Genomic DNA, 20,048 nt, shown 5'->3' with positions numbered 1-20,048 from the left:
CAGATGGCAGCTGTTGATGATTCTGCTATACTCATTTACACCTCTTCTAGGCCCATCTTTTGTTTCTTTACATGTACCGTTACCATCTCCTTTTGCTTGTACAATCATACCTTTTGTCATTTAAGCGCTCCTGCCTTCCACTCTATCACAGACCTTCCCTTTTGTTCTTTCCTCTCCCCCCTTTCCCTACCCCTGCACTTGCTTAAAAATCTGTTACATTAAACATCTTTATTCGTAACGCAATCGTTCGTAGGTGCATAAATGACACCTTCTATCCCACCCCCTCAAAAGGCAATGTAACATTAAACACATTGTTGAATTGTAGCACTGCTGAACCGATGTGACAAACTACGTTCAGTCACTAGTTTCCACCAATGGCGTTGCAGGTCCCTGTGATTGGCTGGTATGAGCTGCAATGATTGGATGGTGAGGGTGATTGACAGCTCGGCCCGCCCTTCCCTGCGCTGATTGGTTGTTCCTCTTGCTGTTCCACAGCTGCTGGAGGAAATGTCCTTTTAAAGCCAAAGCGTTAGCAAATACAGGAATTCTCCTGGTCTGACTGAGTCCTTCCGGTTGGGTGTGATCTGGGCTTTGGAATTTGGAAGATTCTCCTGGAGTTCCAGGTAAAAAAAGATACAAGTTACAGTTACCGGATGTGTTATTTTGTCTTTAGTTCCCTTTCTCGGGGCGGTTTATAATTGACGGCAGGGCAAGGTTCCAACAAAGTGGCTTGTTTTTAAAAACAAATACATCGCCAGAGGCCTTGGTTGCAACAAGCATCCAAGTTTTTAATGGTTAACTATTTAAAACTTTTCAGCACTTTGGTTCATGATTTTCCTTTTGCTAATGCAACAATCGTGCAGTGATATCGTGTAATGGGGATGTTTACTTTGTTTTGCTGCAGAAAATGTCGAAATCGCTGAAGAAAATCGTAGAAGAATGCAAGGAAAAGAACCAGGCAGACTTGGATTTGTGTGACAGGGGAATCTCCAGTATGCTGGATATTTCTGGACTCTGTAAGTTTTTCTTCACCTGTCAGTCTTTAATAATTATTCCATAAATAGAAACTGGGGTTTGATATTTTGTTGACAAAAGTTTGGTGTTAAAATGATGCTGCATGTCATCATAGGCAGTCCCTTGGAATCGATGAAGACTTGCTTCCACTCTTAACATGAGTTCTTAGGTGGCTGTACAGTCCCATATGAGTCATGTCAGGAGAGCTCGGACACGTGTTATGCTCCTCCTGTGCTATGTGGGAAGTCAGGGACACTGAAGTGTCCCTGATGACGACATTTGCAGGAAGTGCATCCGCCTGCAGCACCTCACAGACTGCATTGCGGCACTGGTGCTGTGGGTGGATTAACTCTGGAGCATCCACAATGCTGAGAATGTCATGAATAGCACATTTGGTGAGTTGGTCACACCGCAGGTAAAAGGTACACAGCCAGATAGGGGATGAGTGACCAACAGGAAGGTAGTGCAGGGGTCCCCTGCGGTCACCCCCCTGCAAAACAGATACACTGCTTTTGGGTACTGTTGAGGGGGATGACTCATCGGGAGGGCAGCAGCAGCCAAGTTCATGGCACCGTGGGTGGCTCTGCTGCACAGGAGGGCAGGAAAAAGAGTGGGAGAGCTATAGTGGTAGGGGATTCTATTGTAAGGGGAAAAGATAGGTGTTTCTGCGGCCTCAACCGAGACGCCAGGATGGTATGTTGCCTCCCTGGTGCAAGGGTCAAGGATGTCTTGGAGTGGGTGCAGGACATTTTGAAGAGGGAGGGTGAACAGCCAGTTGTCGTGGTGCATATAGGTACCAAAGATATAAATAAAAGACGGGATGAGGTCCTACAAGACGAAATTAGGGAGCTAGGAGCTAAATTTAAAAAGTAGGACCTCAAAGGTAGTAATCTCAGGATTGCTACCAGTGCTACGTGCTAGTCAGAGTAGGAATCACAGGATAGCTCAGTTGAGTATGTGGATTGAGGAGTGGTGCAGAAGGGAGGGATTCAAATTCCTGGGACTTTGGAACCGATTCTGGGGGAGTTGGGACCAGTACAAATCTGATGGTATGCATCTGGGCAGGACCGGAACCAATGTCCTAGGGGAAGTGTTTGCTAGTGCTGTTGGGGAGGAGTTAAACTAATATGGCAGGGGGATGGGAACCTATGCAGGGAGACAGAGGGAAGTAGAATGGGGGCAGAAGCAAAAGATAGAAAGAAGAAAAGTAAAAGTGGAAGGCAGAGAAAACGGATGAATTAACTGTGCAGATAGCAGTTAACGGATATGATGTAATTGGCATCATGGAGACATGGCTCCAGGGTGATCAAGGCTGGGAACTCAACATCCAGGGATATCCAACATTTAGAAGGAAAGACAGAAAGGAAAAGGATGTGGGATGACGTTGCTGGTTAAAGAGGAAATTAATGCAATAGTAAGGAAGGACATTAGCTTGGATGATGTGGAATCTGTATGGGTAGAGCTACGGAATACCAAAGGGCGGAAAACGGTAGTGGGAGTTGTGCACAGACCACCAAACAGTAGTAGAAGTGAGGTTGGGGACAGCATCAAAGAAGAAATTAGGGATGCGTGCAATAAAGGTACAGCAGTTATCATGGGCGACTTTAATCTACATATTGATTGAACTAACAAAAATGATAGCAATGCGGTGGAGGAAGATTTCTTGGAGTGTATTAGGGATGGTTTTCTAGACCAATATGTTGAGGAACCAACTAGAGGGCTGGCCATCCTAGACTGGGTGATGCGTAATGAGAAAGGACTAATTAACAATCTTGTTGTGCGAGGCCCCTTGGGGAAGAGTGACCATAATATGGTAGAATTCTTTATTAAGATGGAAAGTGACACAGTTAATTCAGAGACTAGGGTCCTGAACTTAAGGAAAGGTAACTTTGATGGTATGAGACGTGAATTGGCCAGAATAGACTGGCGCATGATACTTAAAGGGTTGACGGTGGATACGCAATGGCAAACATTTAAAGATCACATGGATGAACTTCAACAATTGTACATCCCTGTCTGGAGTAAAAATAAAACAGGGAATGTGGCTCAACCGTGGCTAACAAGGGAAATTGCGGATAGTGTTAAATCCAAAGAAAAGGAATATAAATTGGCCTGAAAAAGCAGCAAACCTGAGGACTGGGAGAATTTTGTAATACAGCAGAGGAGGAAAAAGGGTTTAATTAAGAGGGGAAAATAGAGTATGAGAGGAAGCTTGCTGGGAACGTAAAAACTGACTGCAAAAGCTTCTATAGATATGTGAAAAGAAAAAAATTAATGACAACAAACATAGGTCCCTTGCAGTCAGATTCAGGTAAATTTATAATGGGGAACAAAGAAATGGCAGACCAGTTGAACAAATACTCTGGTTCTGTCTTCACAAGGGAAGACACACATAACCTTCCGGAAATACTAGGGGACCGAGGGTCTAGTGAGAAGGAGGAACTGCAGGAAATCCTTATTAGGTGGGAAATTCTGTTAGGGAAATTGATGGGATTGAAGGCCGATAAATCCCCAGGGCCTGATAGTCTGCATCCCAGCGTACTTAAGAAAGTAGCCCTAGAAATAGTGGATGCATTGGTGATAATTTTCCAACAGTCTATCGACTCTGGATTGGTTCCTATTGACTGGAGGGTAGCTAATGTAACATCATTTTTAAGAAAGGAGGGAGAGAGAAAACGGGTAATTATAGACCGGTTAACCTGACATCAGTAGTGGGGAAAATATTGGAATCCATTATTAAAGGTGAAATAGCAGCACATTTGGAAAGCAGCGACGGGATCGGTCGAAGTCAACATGGATTTATGAAAGGGAAATCCTGCTTGACAAATCTTCTTGAATTTTTTGAGGATGTAACTAGTAGGGTGGACAAGGGAGAACCAGTGGATGTTGTGTATTTGGACTTTCAAAAGGCTTTTGACAAGGTCCCATACAAGAGGTTGGTGTGGTATTGGGGGTAATGTACTAACGTGGATAGAGAACTGGTTGGCAATCAAGAAGCAGAGAGTCGGGATAAACTGGTCCTTTTCAGAATGGCAGGCAGTGACTAGTGAGGTGCCGCAGGGCTCAGTGCTGGGACCCCAGCTATTTACAATATACATTAATGATTTGGATGAGGGAATTGAGTGTAATATCTCCAAGTTTGCAGATGACACTAAGCTGGGTGGCGGTGTGAGCTGTGAGGAGGACGCTAAAAGGCTGCAGGGTGACTTGGACAGATTAGGTGAGTGGGCAAATGCATGGCAGATGCAGTATAATGTGGATAAATGTGAGGTTATCCACTTTGGTGGCAAAAACACGAAGGCAGAATATTATTTGAATGGTGGCAGATTAAGAAAAGGGGAGGTGCAACGAGACCTGGGTGTCATGGTACATCTGTCATTGAAAGTTGGCATGCAGGTACAGCAGGCGATGAAGAAGGCAAATGGTATGTTGGCCTTCATAGCTAGGGGATTTGAGTATAGGAGCAGGGAGGTCTTACTGCAGTTGTACAGTGTCTTGGTGAGGCCTAACCTGGAATATTGTGTTCAGTTTTGGTCTCTTAATCTGAGGAAGGACGCTCTTGCTATAGAGGGAGTGCAGCGAAGGTTCACCAGACTGATTCCCGGGATGGCTTGACTGACATATGAGGAGAGACTGGATCGACTGGGCCTGTATTCACTGGAGTTTAGAAGGATGAGAGGGGATCTCATAGAAACATGTAAAATTCTGAAGGGACTGGACAGGTTAGATGCAGGAAGAATGTTCCTGATGTTGGGAAAGTCCAGAACCAGGGGATATCGTGTGAGGATAAGGGATAAGCCATTTAGGACTGAGATGAGGAGAAACTTCTTCACTCAGAGAGTTGTTAAACTGCGGAATTCCCTACCGCGCAGAGTTGTTGATTAGATATATTCAAGGAGTTAGATATGGTCCTTACGGCTAAAGGAATTAAGGGGTAAGGAGAGAAAGCAGGAAAGGGGTACTGAGGTGAATGATCAGCCATGATCTTATTGAATGGTGGTGCAGGGTCGAAGAGCCAAATGGCCTACTCCTGCACCTATTTTCTATGTTTCTATGTTTCTAACCACAATCCTTGTCACAGGTGGGACAGACAGTCATTGAGGAAAATCTGGGTGGGACAGGTTTGCCGCATGCTCTTTCTGCTGCCTGCGCTTGTTTTCTGCATGCTCTCGGCAATGAGACTCAAGATGCTCAGCGCCCTCCCGGATCCACTTCCTCCACTTAGGGCAGTCTTTGGCCAGGGACTCCCAGGTGTTGGTGGGGATGTTTGCACGTTATTAAGGAGGCTTTGAGGATGTCCTTGAAACGTTTCCTCTGCCGCCTTTGGCTTGTTGCCGTGAAGGAGTTCCGAGTAGAGCGCTTGCTTTGGGAGTCTCGTGTCAGGCATGCGAACAATGTGGCCTGCCCAGTGGAGCTGATCGAGTGTGGTCAGTGCTTCCATGCTGGGGATGTTGGCCTGGTCGAGGACGCTAATGGTGCGTCTGTCCTCCCAGGGACTTTGCAGGATCTTGCAGAGACATCGTTGGTGTTATTTCTCCAGCGACTTGAGGTGTCTACTGTACATAGTCCATGTCTCTGAGCCATACAGGAAGGTGGGTATTACTACAGCCCTGTCGACCATGAGCTTGGTGGCAGATTTGAGGGCCTGGTCTTCGAACACTCTTTTCCTCAGGCGGCCGAAGGCTGCACTAGCGCAACGCGGCGGGGACAGGTTGATGGAGGACCTTTGTCTTATGGATGTTTAGTGTAAGGCCCATGCTTTTGTACGCCTCAGTGAATATGTTGTCTATGACTTGGAGTTCAGCCTCTGTGCGCAGATGCAGGCGTCGTCCGCATACTATTGCTTGACGACAGAGTTTGGGGTGATCTTGGATTTGGCCTGGAGACGACGAAGGTTGAACAGGTTCCCACTGGTTCTGTAGTTTAGCTCCACTCCAATGTAGAGCTCGTTGAGTGTGAGGTGGAGCATGGCAGCGAGGAAGATTGAGAAGAGGGTTGGCGCGATGACGCAGCCCTGTTTGACCCCAGTCGGATGTGGATTGGGCCTGTAATGGATCCGTTGGTAAGGATCAGGCCTGCATGTCGTCGTGGTGCAGGTGGAGGATGAGGACGAATATTTGAGGGCAGCCGAAACAGAGGAGGACGCTCCATAGACCCTCGCAGTTGACAGTGTGAAAGGCCTTTGTAAGGTCAAAGAAGGTCATGTACAAGGGTTGGTACCGGTCCCTGCATTTTTCTTACAGCTGTCGCCAATTGCACGCCAATCAACAGGTCCTTGCTCACTTCTTCAGTACATGATCCAAACTTAGAACGTTTTGTGTCACTTGGTTGTAACAACAACTTGTATTAATATAATGCCTTTAACATAGTGAAATGTCCCGAGGTGCTTCACAGGAGTATTATGTTAGAAATTTGACACCGAGCCGTATAAGTAAAAAGTAGCGCAGGAAAGAGAGATGTTTTAAGGAACGTCTTGAAGGAGGAAAGAGAGGCGGTGAGGTTTCGGCAAGGAATTCCATAGCTTGGGGCCTAGGCAACAGAAGGCAAGGCCACCAGTTGAGTGATTTATAATCGGGGATGCTCAGGAGGGCAGAATTAGAGGAGGGCAGACATCTCGGGGGCGGGGGTTTGTGGGCTGGAGGTGATTAGAGATAAGGGGGTCAAGTTTCGGCCTGAGTTGCTCCTATTTTTTTGGAATGGAGTATCTTAGAAATTGCAATTCTCGGCATTTAGTTTGCTCCAGTTCTAGTCAGTTAGAACAGTTTCATTTTGGAACAGTTTTTTTTTCAAAAGGGGGTGTGTACGGCCACTTTCACCCGTTTTGCAAGTTTAGGCAGCAAAAACTTACTCCAAACTAACTTAGAATGGAGTAAGTATAGATTTTTGTACGCTCAGAAAAACCTGACTACACTTTAAAAATCAGGAGTAGGTTACAAATCACGTGTAGGGAATGGGGTGAGGGAGGGAGGGGCGGGGAAGGGAAGTAATTAAATTCTACAAGCATTCAACAGTCTTACTAATACAAATAAAGAGCCATCCTGAATAAAAAATTATAAACAAAGCAAATACAAAATATTGAATAATACTACCTGTGTGCAGCAGCAGCCTTCGAGCTGCGGTGCTTCAGGCAGGCCTTTCATGTAGGAGACGGGCTGTGTCAGTGACACGACGGCAGGCGAAGAGGCAGCAAGCAGCCTTCGAGCTGCGGAGGAGGCTGAGGCCATTCGGCCTGGAGAAAGGGGAGGGACACGTTTGGGGCCACGCACACAGGCAATGCAGCAGCCTCCACAGCTGTGAATTTATTTTTATAGGCTGCAGGCCGTTCGGCCAGGAGACAGGGTAGGTGTGCAAAGCACCGGGAGGGAGAGCTAGCCAGACAGCCAGCCAGTTTAAAATTTAAATTTGTAATTCAAGTATGGGTGCTGCATTATCAACACCACGGATTATGCAATGGCTCGCCAGCAATTCACTGCATAGGAGAGAATTGATTAGAGCTCACTGCACCAGGAACGTCATAGCCCTTGGCTGATGGGCAGGAGACCTTACCCATGTCGGCAATATCGAACCAGGCGCTCGTACCTGGACATGAGCGAGGCTGATTGTGTCAAAAGGCTGCGTTTCCACAGAGAAGTTGTCGTTGAGATCTTTGATATGCTGAGAGCAGATTTGCAGCCCAGAAGCAGAACGCCGACTGCCTTGTCTGTTGAAGTGAAGGGAACAGCTGCACTTTCTTTCTATGCCTCGGGATCATTTCAGGCTACAACTGGAGATGTGTGCGCCATCTCGCAACGTGCAATACATGCCTGCGTTTACCAGGTCACGGCTGCACTGTATGCGCGAGGGAATTACTTCATCAAGTTCCCAATGACCACACAAGCGATCCATGACAGGGCTATGGGCTTTTCAGGATTGCTGGCTTCCCAAAGGTACAGGGCTGCATTGATTGTACCCACATTGCCTTGCGAGCACCTGTGGAGGATTCCGAGCAGTACAGGAATAGAAAAGGTTTCCACTCCATCGATGTGCAGCTCGTGTGTGACGACAAGCAGCGCATCATGTCAGTCGATGCGAGATACCCTGGCAGCATCCATGATGCGTTCATCCTACGCGACAGCGTTATATCTGACATGTTTGAGCAGCAGCCAGAAGGGCAGAGCTGGCTACTGGTAGACAAAGGGTACGGCCTGACCACCTGGCTCATGACGCCCCTGCGCATGACACCGACAGAAGCTGACCGTCAGTACAACATGGCGCACATTGCGATGCGCAGGATCATTGAGAGGACCATTGGCATCTTGAAACAGTGTTTCTGATGCCTGGACCATTCCGGAGACCACTTGCAATACTCTCCTCAGATTGTCGGTCACTTCACTGTTGTGTGCTGCATAACTTAGCCATCATGAGGCAGGAGGAGCTGGTAGAGGAACCAGAAGACCCACATGAGGGGCCAGTGCCTGATGATAGTAATTTAGAAGAGCAGGATGAGGATGATGACGACGATCAGGAAAGCATGCAAGTGCCTGATGCCGGAGCACGAGGTTGGAGGAGGGCCGTCCATTGTGCTCCTTTAACGATTGCTCGAGCCTTGCCCCAGCAGCTCATCCGTGAACGTTTCAATTACTGATGCCTGAGGGCTCTGCGACAACTGTTGCGCATCATGGACATGTTTATTTTTTGGAATTGTTCCTATGTTGTGTTGCGTTAATAGAATATGATTCAGTTTTAATGAAAAAATATTTTATTGAAAAGTTAACGTCACTGCAATAACATTTTTTTTATATCAAACTACTTTTTAATATGACTCTTGAAGATCACTTATAAACTTGTAAAGTTACAAAACAATTTCAATGTGAAAAATCTTACACTCTTAAGATCACTTAAACTTCAGGATCACTTTTTAGGTGCAAAATAAGATACAAAATGTGAGCATTTACACTAAGATCACTTATAAGTTGTAAAGTTACAAAACTTACAAAACAATTTCAATTTGAAAAACGCTACTACAGCTACATCAAGAACAAGAACAAAAGCAGCAAAGAAAGGCTGCAACCATCTCTCATCCACATCTCAATGACTGTTCATTTCTTCTTGGGGGTGTCATTTGATTGTGCCCTTGCAGCAGCTACCTCCCATGAGGGCCTGTGTCGTCACTTGCATGCCCTCCCTGACGGCCTGTGCCGTCGATTGCACTCCCTCGGACATTCCCTCCCTAAGTTTCCGTGTCATTACTGCTATTTCTCCCATCAGTACCGTCACCTCTTCACCCACTGCACTGACGCTGTCGATGAGTGATCGGGTAAGCTCATTTGTCTCCATACCCAATGCCACAACCTGAGTCGCATCTGTTGCATGTTGCATCTCAGGAGAGCATGTCTCCAATCTCCTTCTCCTCTGCCTGGGCCTTCCTCGCGGCACCACTACACTGGGAGGTGTGGGCTGGGACGGTGGAACGCTCGGTGTTCCAGATGGCAGTACTACACTGGGAGGTGCGGGCTGGGACGGTGGGATCCTTGGTGTTCCAGATGGCAGCACTAGAGCGGGAGGTGTGGGCTGGGACGGTGGGTGAATGGGTGTAAACTGCTCCATTATATCACCAGCTGCACTGGGACCCGCAACGTCGGAATCAAAACCATGGAAGATGGAACCAGAACCTTTGCAAGGAGTTGAAACTCTGATGCCCCTTAATGTGGGCTCATAAACATTAATTTGGAAGGTCTCCCCTGTAGCTATTTCAGTCATCGCTGCCAGCATCCGGTCTGGATCGTCCGCATCTGGTTCTACTGGTTCTTGTTCTGTATCTTCAGGATTGGCATCATCATCATCATCATCATCATCATGTTCTGCAAAATATATCAGAACAGTCAAATCTTTAACAGCAAAGGAGGGGGCAGGATGGCTGGCATGAATACTCTCACACATAGCAGGCCAGGCAGCAGGTTGATTTGAAGGGCCACGATGCATTTTCAGGACTTGCCCTCTTCCTCGCGTGCGGGCCCAGCTTGTGCTGTACCGATTGCTTTTCTCCATGTACGACTCATCATAGCAGCTACCCTCTGTTCCAAGGGTGTCAGTGGGTGTGCCTCCTCCTGTTCGAGTTGCTTCCTTTTTTTTTGTGGGCCAATTTCTTCTGTATAGAGTAAAATATAACGTTTTACAGAGTGCGTCTTTCTGCAGGGTGGGACGTACAGATAGTCACATTACAATTACGATTACATAAAAAAATGAAAGTATTACTTAACGCTAACTACTTGACCAAGGTCGTGCCATTTCTTTTTACACTGGCTTCCAGATCTCATGGTATGCACCACTGCGCAGTAATCTTCTGCAACTTGGTTTCAGCGTTTCTTTATTTCTTTAGGTGGCACTTTTATGCGTCCTCTGTTGCTGGGATCTAGCTCCTGCCATCTCTGCTTAATTACGTTGACTAATATCTCCACTTCCTCATGCAAGAAATTCTTTGTTCTTGGATGTTGTTCCATTGCTGAATTGGATTGACACACTTATTTTTCAAAACACACAGTCCTTATTTTGCATGCACCTATGCAGCACTTGTTCTAGAAGTTTAGCAGCAAAAAGCAGCATTCACTGATTTCAGCAGGTGATTTCTTCAACAGTGCTGCTAAAAGCACTGCTTCAGGCACAGAATCACCAAGATTCAATCCCAAGCCTTTCCAGAGATCCACGAAACAAATCGGCACTTTTCTTCAAGTTCCTTTAAAAATGACCGAGTGACAATGTTTGTAATCTCGTGTGCGCGTGCGCGCTCCAACACGCATGCACAGGGCTGCCAGCACGACGTCCTCGGATCTGAGTTAGCCCCCCCCCCTCTTCCCCCCCCCGCACTTTCAGAATCGACGCGACACTGTAGCTCCGCCCCCCTGCTGATCTCTGCGCGCTGCGCCGAGTTCCGAGGGACCTGCTTGAAGGCCAAGAATTACTATGTAAGTTTTTGATGCGCTTTTGGATGCGAAAAACGGGTGTCAATGTCGGGGCTGCGCCGTTCTAGGCGTGGCCCGAAACTTGACCCCAGGGAGAGGCGAGGCCGTGGAGAGATTTGAAAATAAGAATAAAAATTTTGAAATTAAGACTTTGCTTAACTGGAAGCCAATGTATGTCAATCTGTACAGCGGTAATGGGTGAGCCGAACTTGGGACGAGTTAGGACAAGGGCAGCCGAGTTTTGGATCACCTCTAGTTTACGTAGGGTAGAATAGTCAAGTCTAGAAGTAACAAAGGCATGGATGAGGGCTTTAGCAGTGGATGAGCTGAGGCAAGGGTGGAGACGGGCAATTTTGCAGAGGTGCAAATAGGCGTTCTTAGTTATGCTGCTGATATGTGTCGAAAGCTCATTTCGGGGTCAAATAAGATACCAATGTTGCGAATAGTCTGGTTCCGCCTCCGACAGAAGTTGGGGAGAGGGATGGAGCCAGAGGCTAGGGAATGGAGTTTTTGGCGGGGACCGAAAACAATGGCTTCGGTCTTCCCCAATATTCATTTGTAGAAAATTTCTGCTCATCCAGAACTGGATATTGGACAAGCAGTCTGACAATTTAGAGACTGTGGAGGGATCGAGAGAAGTGGTAGTGAGAATTATGGAGCGATATAGGGTGTGCTGCATAATTTAAAACTTAAAATAAAAGACCTGCAATAGAATTGAATTCAGTTGTTTTCTGTGAAGCTTACTGGGAAAGGTATCAAGGTACTGACTGGCTCTCCCACTCTCCCCCATCCCCCAGCAACTGCTACATTGTCCCTGTTTCTTCATGTTTCCATACAGTATTGATTTTTTTTTAAATGGTGGTACTGAATGCTATTACAAGCAGTCCCTCAAAATCACTTGCTTCCACTCAAAGTGAGTTCTTAGGTCTCTGAACAATCCAATATGGGAATTACAATCTCTGTCACAGGTGGGACAGACAGTCATTGAAGGAAAGGGTGGGTGGGGAGTCTGGTTTGCTGCACGTTCCTTCCACTGCCTGCGCTTATTTTCTGCATGCTCTCGGCGATGAGACTCGAGGCACTCAGTGCCCACCCGGATGCTCTTCCTCCACTTAGGGCGGTCTTTGACCAGGGACTCCCAGGTGAAGGTGGGGATGTTGCACTTTATTAAGGAGGCTTTGAGGGTGTCCTTGAAACGTTTCCTCTGCCCACCTGGGGCTTGCTTGCCGTGTAGGAGTTCCGAGTAGAGCGCTTGCTTAGGGAGTCTTGCATCAGGCATGCGGACAGTGTGGCCCGCCCAACGGAACTGGTCGAGTGTGGTCAATGCTTCGATGCTGGGGATGTTGGCCTGATCGAGAACACTGACGTCGATGCTTCTATCCTCCCAGGGGATATGCAGTATCTTGCGAAGGCATCGTTGGTGGTACTTCTCCAGCAATTTGAGGTGTCTACTACAATGATGTATTTGCTCTTCATATACAATGCCAACCTGATGATTCCTGGGATGAGAGGGTTTTTCGATGAGGAGAGATTGGGCCTATACTCGCTGGAGATTAGAAAAATGAGAGGTGATCTCATTAAAACATAAGATTCTGAGAGGGTTTGACAGGGTAGATGCTGAGAGGCTGTTTCCCCAAGCGGGAGAGTCTAGAATTAGGGGGCATAATGTCAGGATATGTGGTTGGCCATTTAAGACTGAGGTGAGGAAGAATTTCTCACTCTGAGGGTTGAGAATCTTTGGAATTCTCTACCCCAAAAGGCTGTGGATGCTAAACCATCGGGTATATTTAAGGCTGAGATAAATAGCGTTTTGGGCTCTAGAGGAATCAAGGGATATGGTGATCGGACGGGAATGTGGAGTTGAGGTATAAGATCAGCCAAGATCTTATTGAATGGCGGAGCAGGCTCGAAGGGCCTTATGGCCTTCCCCTGCTCCTATTTCTTATGATGCTCAGCTCCACCCACATGCTTTTTTTAAAACAAGGTAATTTTTTTATTTGCTGATTTTCAGGAGAACATCTTTTAACAGCCAGTCTGCTGAATTATGCACAAAAGTAAATTCCCTTTTAATGGCAAGAGCACATTTAACCAATCTAGTGAAGTAGATGAGCTGCTTATCCAGATGCTGTAAGATTGTGAGAGCTGTCAGTGAGTGTACTTGTTCAGCCAGCCCTTCATGATGTAAAGCATAAACCTGTCCAAGACTGTGACCTGGTCATATCTGGTGCAACCAGTCAATTTTTTTAAGCATAGGATTATTTTTAGCTGAGAGTTGATCTTTTTTTTAAAGATGGTTTTAAACCAATGAAAATCTAATTTTTCAAAGCTTTTTCTCAACTCCAAAATGGAGCATGAGACAAACGAGGCAAGCACAAGGTTCAGAAGTTAATTTTAGTGTGGGACAAAGGTCAGGACAAGCTAGATTGGTTCAAGGAGATTTTAAAATAGGGAAGATTGGAAAAGGCAAATAGAATTGGTGTTTCAATTTTTTGCTGTTACACCAAATCCGATTTTCATGTATGGTTCTGATATTTGAGTACCGATTAGAAACATACAAAATAGGTGCAGGAGTAGGCCATTTGGCCCTTCGAGCCTGCACTTCCATTCAGTAAGATCATTGCTGATCATTCCCTCGGTACCCGTTTCCTGCTTTCTCTCCATGCCCCTTGATCCCCTTAGCCGTAAGGGCCATATCTAACTCCCTCTTGAATATATCCAATGAACTGACATCAACAACTCTCTGCGGCAGGGAATTCCACAGATTAACAACTCTCTGTGTGAAGAAGTTTCTCCTCATCTCAGTCCTAAATGGCCTACCCCTTATCCTAAGACTGTATCCCCTGGTTTTGGACTTCCCCAACATCGGGAACATTCTTCCCGCATCTAACCTGCCCAGTCCCGTCAGAATCTTATCCGTTTTTATGAGATCCCCTCTCATCCTTCTAAACTCCAGTGAATACAGGCCCAGTTGATCCAGTCTCTCCTCATATGACAGCCCAGCCATCCCTGGAATTGTCTGGTGAACCTTCGCTGCACTCCCTCAATAGCAGGAACGTCCTTTATCAGATTAGGAGACCAAAACTGAACACAATATTCCATGTGAGGCCTCACTAAGGCCCTGTACAACTGCAGTAAGACCTCCCTGCTCCTATACTCAAATCCCCTAGCTATGAAGGCCAACATACCATTTGCCGCCTTCACTGCCTGTTGTACCTGCATGCCAACCTTCAATGATGAACCATGACACCCAGGTCTCGTTCACCTCCCCTTTTCCTAATCTGCCTCCATTCAGATAATATTCTGCCTTCGTGTTTTTGCCCCCAAAATGGATAACCTCACATTTATCCACATTATACTGCATCTGCCATGCATTTGCCCACTCACCTAACCTGTCCAAGTCACCCTGCAGCCTCTTAGTGTCCCTCCCACAGCTCACACCGCCACCCAGTTTAGTGTCATCTGCAAACTTGGAGATATTACACTCAATTCCTTCATCCAAATCGTTAATGTATACTGTAAAGAGCTGGGGTCCCAGCACTGAGCCCTGTGGCACTCCACGAGTCACTGCCTAACATTCTGAAAAGGACCCGTTTATCCCGACTCTCTGCTTCCTGTCTGCCAACCAGTTCTCTATCCAAGTCAGTACATTACCCCCAATACCATGCCCTTTGACTTTGCACACCAATCTCTTGTGCGGGACCTTGTCAAAAGATTTTTAAAATCCAAATACACCACTCCCACTGGTTCTCCCTTGTCCACTCTGCTAGTTACATCCTCAAAAAATTCCAGAAGATTCGTCAAGCATGATTTCCCTTTCATAAATCCATGCTGACTTGGAACGATCCTGTCACTGCTTTCCAAATGCACTGCTATTTCATCCTTAATGATTGATTCCAACATTTTCCCCACTACTGCTGTCAGGCTAACCGGTCTATAATTACCCGTTTTCTCTCCCTGCTTTTTAAAAAAAGTGGTGTTACATTAGCTACCCTCCAGTCCATAGGAACTGATCCAGAGTCGATAGACTGTTGGAAAATGATCATCAATGCATCCACTATTTCTAGGGCCACTTCCTTAAGTACTCTGGGATGCAGATTATCAGGCCCCGGGGATTTATCAGCCTTCAATCCCATCAATTTCCCAAACACAATTTCCTGCCTAATGAGGATATCCTTCAGTTCTTCCTTCTCACTAGACCCACTGTCCCCTAGTACATTCGGAAGGTTATTCGTGTCTTCCTTTGTGAAGACAGAAGCGAAGTATTTGTTCAATTGGTCTGCCATTTCTTTGTTCCCCATTATAAATTCACCTGAATCCGACTGCAAGGGACCTACATTTGTCTTCACTAATCTTTTTCTCTTCACATATTTATAGAAACTTTTGCAGTCAGTTTTTATGTTCCCTTCAAGCTACCTCTCGTACTCTATTTTCCCCCTCTTAATCCTCCTCTGCTGAATTCTAAATTTCTCCCAGACATCAGGTGTGTTACTTTTATAACCAATTTATATGCCTCTTCCTTGGTTTTAACACTATCCTTAATTTCCCTTGTTAGCCACGGTTGAGCCACCTTCCCCGTTTTATTTTTACTCCAGACAGTGATGTACAATTGCTGAAGTTCATCCATGTGATCTTTAAATATTTGCCATTGCTTATCCACCGTCAACCCTTTTAAGTATCCTTTGCCAGTCTATTCTAGCCAATTCACGCCTCATACCGTCGAAGTTACCTTTTCTTAAGTTCAGGACCCTAGTTTCCGAATTAACTGTGTCACTCTCCATCTTAATAACGAATTCTACCATATTGTGGTCATTCTTCCCCAAGGGGCCTCGCACAACAAGATTGCTAATTAGTCCCTTCTCATTACACATCACCCAGTCTAGGATGGCCAGCTCTCTAGTTGGTTCCTCAACATATTTGTCTAGAAAACCATCCTTAATACACTCCAGGAAATTCTCCTCCACCGCATTACTCCACCCATACCGATTCCACATCATCCAGGATAATGTCTCTCCTTACTATTGCATTAATTTCCTCTTTAACCAGGAACGCCACCCTGCCTCCTTTTCTTCTCTGCCTATCCTTCCTAAATGTTGAATACCCCTGGATGTTGAGTTCCCAGCCTTGGTCACCCTGGAGCCATGTCTCCGTGATGCCAATTTCATCATGTCTGTTAACTTCTGTCTGCGCAGTTAATTCGTCCACCTTATTCCGAATACTCCTCGCATTGAGGCACAGAGCCTTCAGGCTGTCTTTTTAACACACTTTGCCCCTTTAGAATTTTGCTGTAATGTGGCCCTTTTTGTTTTTTGCCTTGGGTTTCTCTGCCCTCCACTTTTACTATTCTACTTTCTATCTTTTGCTTCTGCCTCCATTTTATTTCCCTCTGCCTCCCTGCATAGGTTCACATCCCCCTGCCATGTTAGTTTAACCCCTCCCCAACAGCACTAGCAAACACTCCCCCCAGGACAGTGGTTCCGGTCCTGCCCAGGTGCAGACCGTCCGGTTTGTACTGGTCCCACCTCCCCCAGAACCGGTTCCAATATCCCAGGAATTTTAATCCCTCCCTTCTGCACCACTCCTCAAGCCACGTATTCATCTGAGCTATCCTGGGATTCCTACTCTGACTAGCACGTGGCACTGGTAGCAATCCTGAGATTACTACTTTTGAAGTGCTACTTTTTAATTCAGTTCCTGGCTCCCTAAATTCATCTCGTAGGATCTCATCCCGTTTTTTACCTATATCGTTGGTACCTATGCACCACGACAACTGGCTGTTCATCCTCTCTTTTCAGAATATCCTGCACCCGCTCCGAGACATCCTTGACCCTTGCACCAGGGAGGCAACATACCATCCTGGAGTCTTGGTTGCCACCGCAGAAACGCTTATCTATTCTCCTTACATTCGAATCCCCTATCACTATAGCTCTCCCACTCTTTTTCCTGCCCTTCTGTGCAGCAGAGCCAGCCACGGTGCCATGAACTTGGCTGCTGCTGCCCTCCCCTGATGAGTCATCCCCCTCAACAGTACCCAAAGCGGTGTATCTGTTTTGCAGGGGGATGACCGCAGGGGGCCCCTGCACTACCTTCCTTGCACTGCTCTTCCTGTTGGTCACCCATTTACTATCTGGCTGTGTACCCTTTATCTGAGGTGAGACCAACTCGCAAAACGTGCTATTCACGTCATTCTCAACATCATGCATGCTCCAGAGTGAATCCACCCGTAGCTCCAGTGCTGCAATGCGGTCCATCAGGAGATGCAGGCGGATACACTTTCTGCACACGTAGTCGTCAGGGACACCGGAAGCATCCCTGACTTCCCACATAGTACAGGAGGAGGATAACACATGTCCGAGTTCTCCTGCCATGTCTTAACCCTTGGATTAACTTAAATTGGCAACAACAATGCTAAATGTTACTTACTGATATAGAAAAGAAAAAGAAAAGCTACTCACCAATCACTTGCCCCCTTGGCTGTGACGTCACCTTTTGATTTCTTTCTACTTTTTTGCCTCCCTGCTGCAGCTACACCGACTGGTCTCTTGTTGGCCTCCTTGATCTCCCCGCCTCCCGATGACGCTCGAACTCCCACCATCTGATGGGCCTCGTGTAGGCCTCATCAATCTCCCCGCTCCGCCTCCCGACGATGCTCAAACTCCTGCCGACTGATGGGCCTCGTGTAGGCCTCCTTGATCTCCCCGCTCCGCCTCCCAATTACAACACATAAACTAAGAACAAATAAAACAGATGGGTCCAGTGGTCCAGAATTTTGGGGGGATTTGTTGGCAATCTAAACTTTGTAAATTTTGGTTTCATTAAGATCGGTGTGAATGTGAAACTCGCTAGCACATTGAGTCATTGAGGCGAGTAGCATAGATGCATTTAAGGGGCAGTTGGATAAGTACGTGAGTGAGAAAGGAATAGAAGGATATGCTGATGGAGTTAGATGAAGTAAGGTGGGAGGAGGCTCGTGTGGAGCATAAATACTGGCATAGACCTGTCTGGCCAAATGGCCTGTTTCTGTGCTGTAAATTCTATGCAAAAATTATTTTCTGATTCTGACCAACTCATCACTTTGACTTTGGTATGACACAACTGAAGTTCTTGTATACAGATTTCCGTCATTGTGCACAACAGAAATATCTGGGGCAGCCTAAAAGTCATAATGGAATAAATATTTTGTTTTGAGCATGAACAGGTAAAAGTGTAACAATGGTGAATAGCTAGAAGCATGAGTTCCCGTAAACTTGTGAGCTGGTGGTAAATTTACTTGATTAATGGCATTCAAAAAAGGAAAATCTGGACTGAACTGTCAAAGTCGGCAGGGGCATAAAACAGGCAATGGAAAGGAAAATCAGACAGCCAAAACTGTAATCAAACAATGGGCTGCCTTTAAAGAGGAGATGGTTCGGGTACAGTCAAGGTACATTTCCATGAGGGGGTAAAGTAGGGCAACCAAAGTCAGAGCTCCCTGGATGATGAAACTGAGAGTAAGATGAAGCAGAAAAAGAGGGCTTATGACAGATGTCAGGTTGAGAATACAAGTGAGAACCAGGTTGAATATAGAAAATTCAGAGGAAAACTGAAAAAAGAAATAACAGTGGCAAAGAGAGGGTATGAGAATAGACTGGCAGCTAACATAAAAAGGAATCCAAAAGTCTTCTATAGGCATATAAACAGTAAATGGATAGTAAGAGGAGGATTGGGGCCAATTAGCAACCAAAATGGAAACCTAGGCGTTGAGGCAGAGGCATGGCTGAGGTACTAAATAAGTACTTTGGCAGCATCTTCTCCCTTGGAAAAGACAGATACAAAGTCATAGTGAATGAGGAGGTAGTGGAGATACTGGATGGGATAAAAGTACTATATAGGCTGGCTGTACTTAAAGTAGATAAGTCACCAGGACCATATGAGATGTATCCTAGAATGCTGAGGAAAGCAAAGGTGGAAATTGCAGAGGTACTGACCATAATCTTCTATTCCTCCTTTGATACGGGGTTGGTGCCAGAGGATTGGAGAATTCCAAATGTTATACCCTTGTTCAAAAAAGGATGTAAGGATAAACCCAGCAACTACAGGCCAGTCAGTTTAACCTCGGTGATGAGGTAGCTTTTAGAAACGATAATCGGGGACAATTAACAGTCACTTGGACAAGCGTGGATTAATTAAGGAAAGTCAGCACAGATTTGCTAAAGACAAACCATGTTTAACTCACTTGATTGAGTTTTTTGATGCGATAAGCGAGGGTTGATGAGGGCAATGCAGTTGATGTAATGTACATGGACTTCCAACAGGCTTTTGATTAAGTGCCATATAATAGACTTGGCAGCAAAGTTGAAACCCATGACATAAAAGGAACAGTGACAGCATGGATACGAAATTGGCTAGGTGACAGGAAACAGAGTGGTGAACGGTTGTTTTTCAGACTGGAGGAAGGTATACAGTGGTGGTCCCCAGGGGTCAGTTCTAGGACCACTGCTTTTTTTGATGTACATTAACGACTTGGCAGGGTACAGGGCACAATTTGAAAATTTGCAAATGACAGATCTTGGAAATATAATGAACAGTGAGGAGGATAGTGATAGACTTCAAAAACAACTACTTGTATTTATATTGCGCCTTTAATGTAGTGAAATGTCCAAAAGTGCTTCACAGGAATATTATGAGATATAAAATTTGACACCGAGCCACATAAGTAGAAATTAGCACAGGTGATCAAAAGCTTAGACAAAGCGTTATGTTTTAAGGAGCGTCTTGAAGGAGGAAAGAGAAGTGGAGAGGTTTAGGTTGGGTGTTCCAGACCTTGGGACCTAAGCAACAGAAGGCACGACCACCAAAGGATGCTCAAGAGGGCAGAATTAGTGTAGCGCAACCATCTCTGGGCAGGGGGTTTGTGTGGCTGGAGGAGATTACAGAGATAGGGGAGGGGTGAAGCCATGGGGAGATTTGAAAATAAGGATGAAAATTTTGAAATCTAGGCATTGCTTAACCGGAAGCCAATGTAGGTCAGCGAGTACAGGGGTGATGGGTGAGTGGAACTTGGTGTGAGTTAGGACACGGGCAGCTGACTTTTGGATCACCTCTAGTTTACGTAGGGTA

At 46.0% G+C, this 20,048-nt stretch overlaps 1 protein-coding gene across 3 annotated transcripts in view; it reads left to right on the top strand.

Moving 5' to 3' along the window:
* rsu1 (Ras suppressor protein 1) overlaps positions 1-20,048 on the top strand; it is a 291,182-nt gene that overhangs the window by 46,552 nt on the left and 224,582 nt on the right. Inside the window, exons 1-2 of one of the 3 annotated variants that reach the window (XM_070880066.1) lie at positions 504-623; positions 905-1,016. In XM_070880066.1, the coding sequence (XP_070736167.1) occupies positions 908-1,016 (109 nt within the window). In that variant the 5' untranslated portion in view covers positions 504-623; positions 905-907. Of the gene's footprint in view, positions 1-503; positions 624-689; positions 795-904; positions 1,017-20,048 lie in introns of those variants that run through there. The other 2 variants (XM_070880065.1, XM_070880064.1) reach the window with 2 other exon arrangements.

The sequence above is a fragment of the Pristiophorus japonicus genome, chromosome 5 (genome assembly GCF_044704955.1).
Source record: "Pristiophorus japonicus isolate sPriJap1 chromosome 5, sPriJap1.hap1, whole genome shotgun sequence".
In the NCBI taxonomy this organism is placed as follows: domain Eukaryota; kingdom Metazoa; phylum Chordata; class Chondrichthyes; family Pristiophoridae; genus Pristiophorus; species Pristiophorus japonicus.
This window is presented reverse-complemented; position numbering and strand designations above follow the sequence as displayed.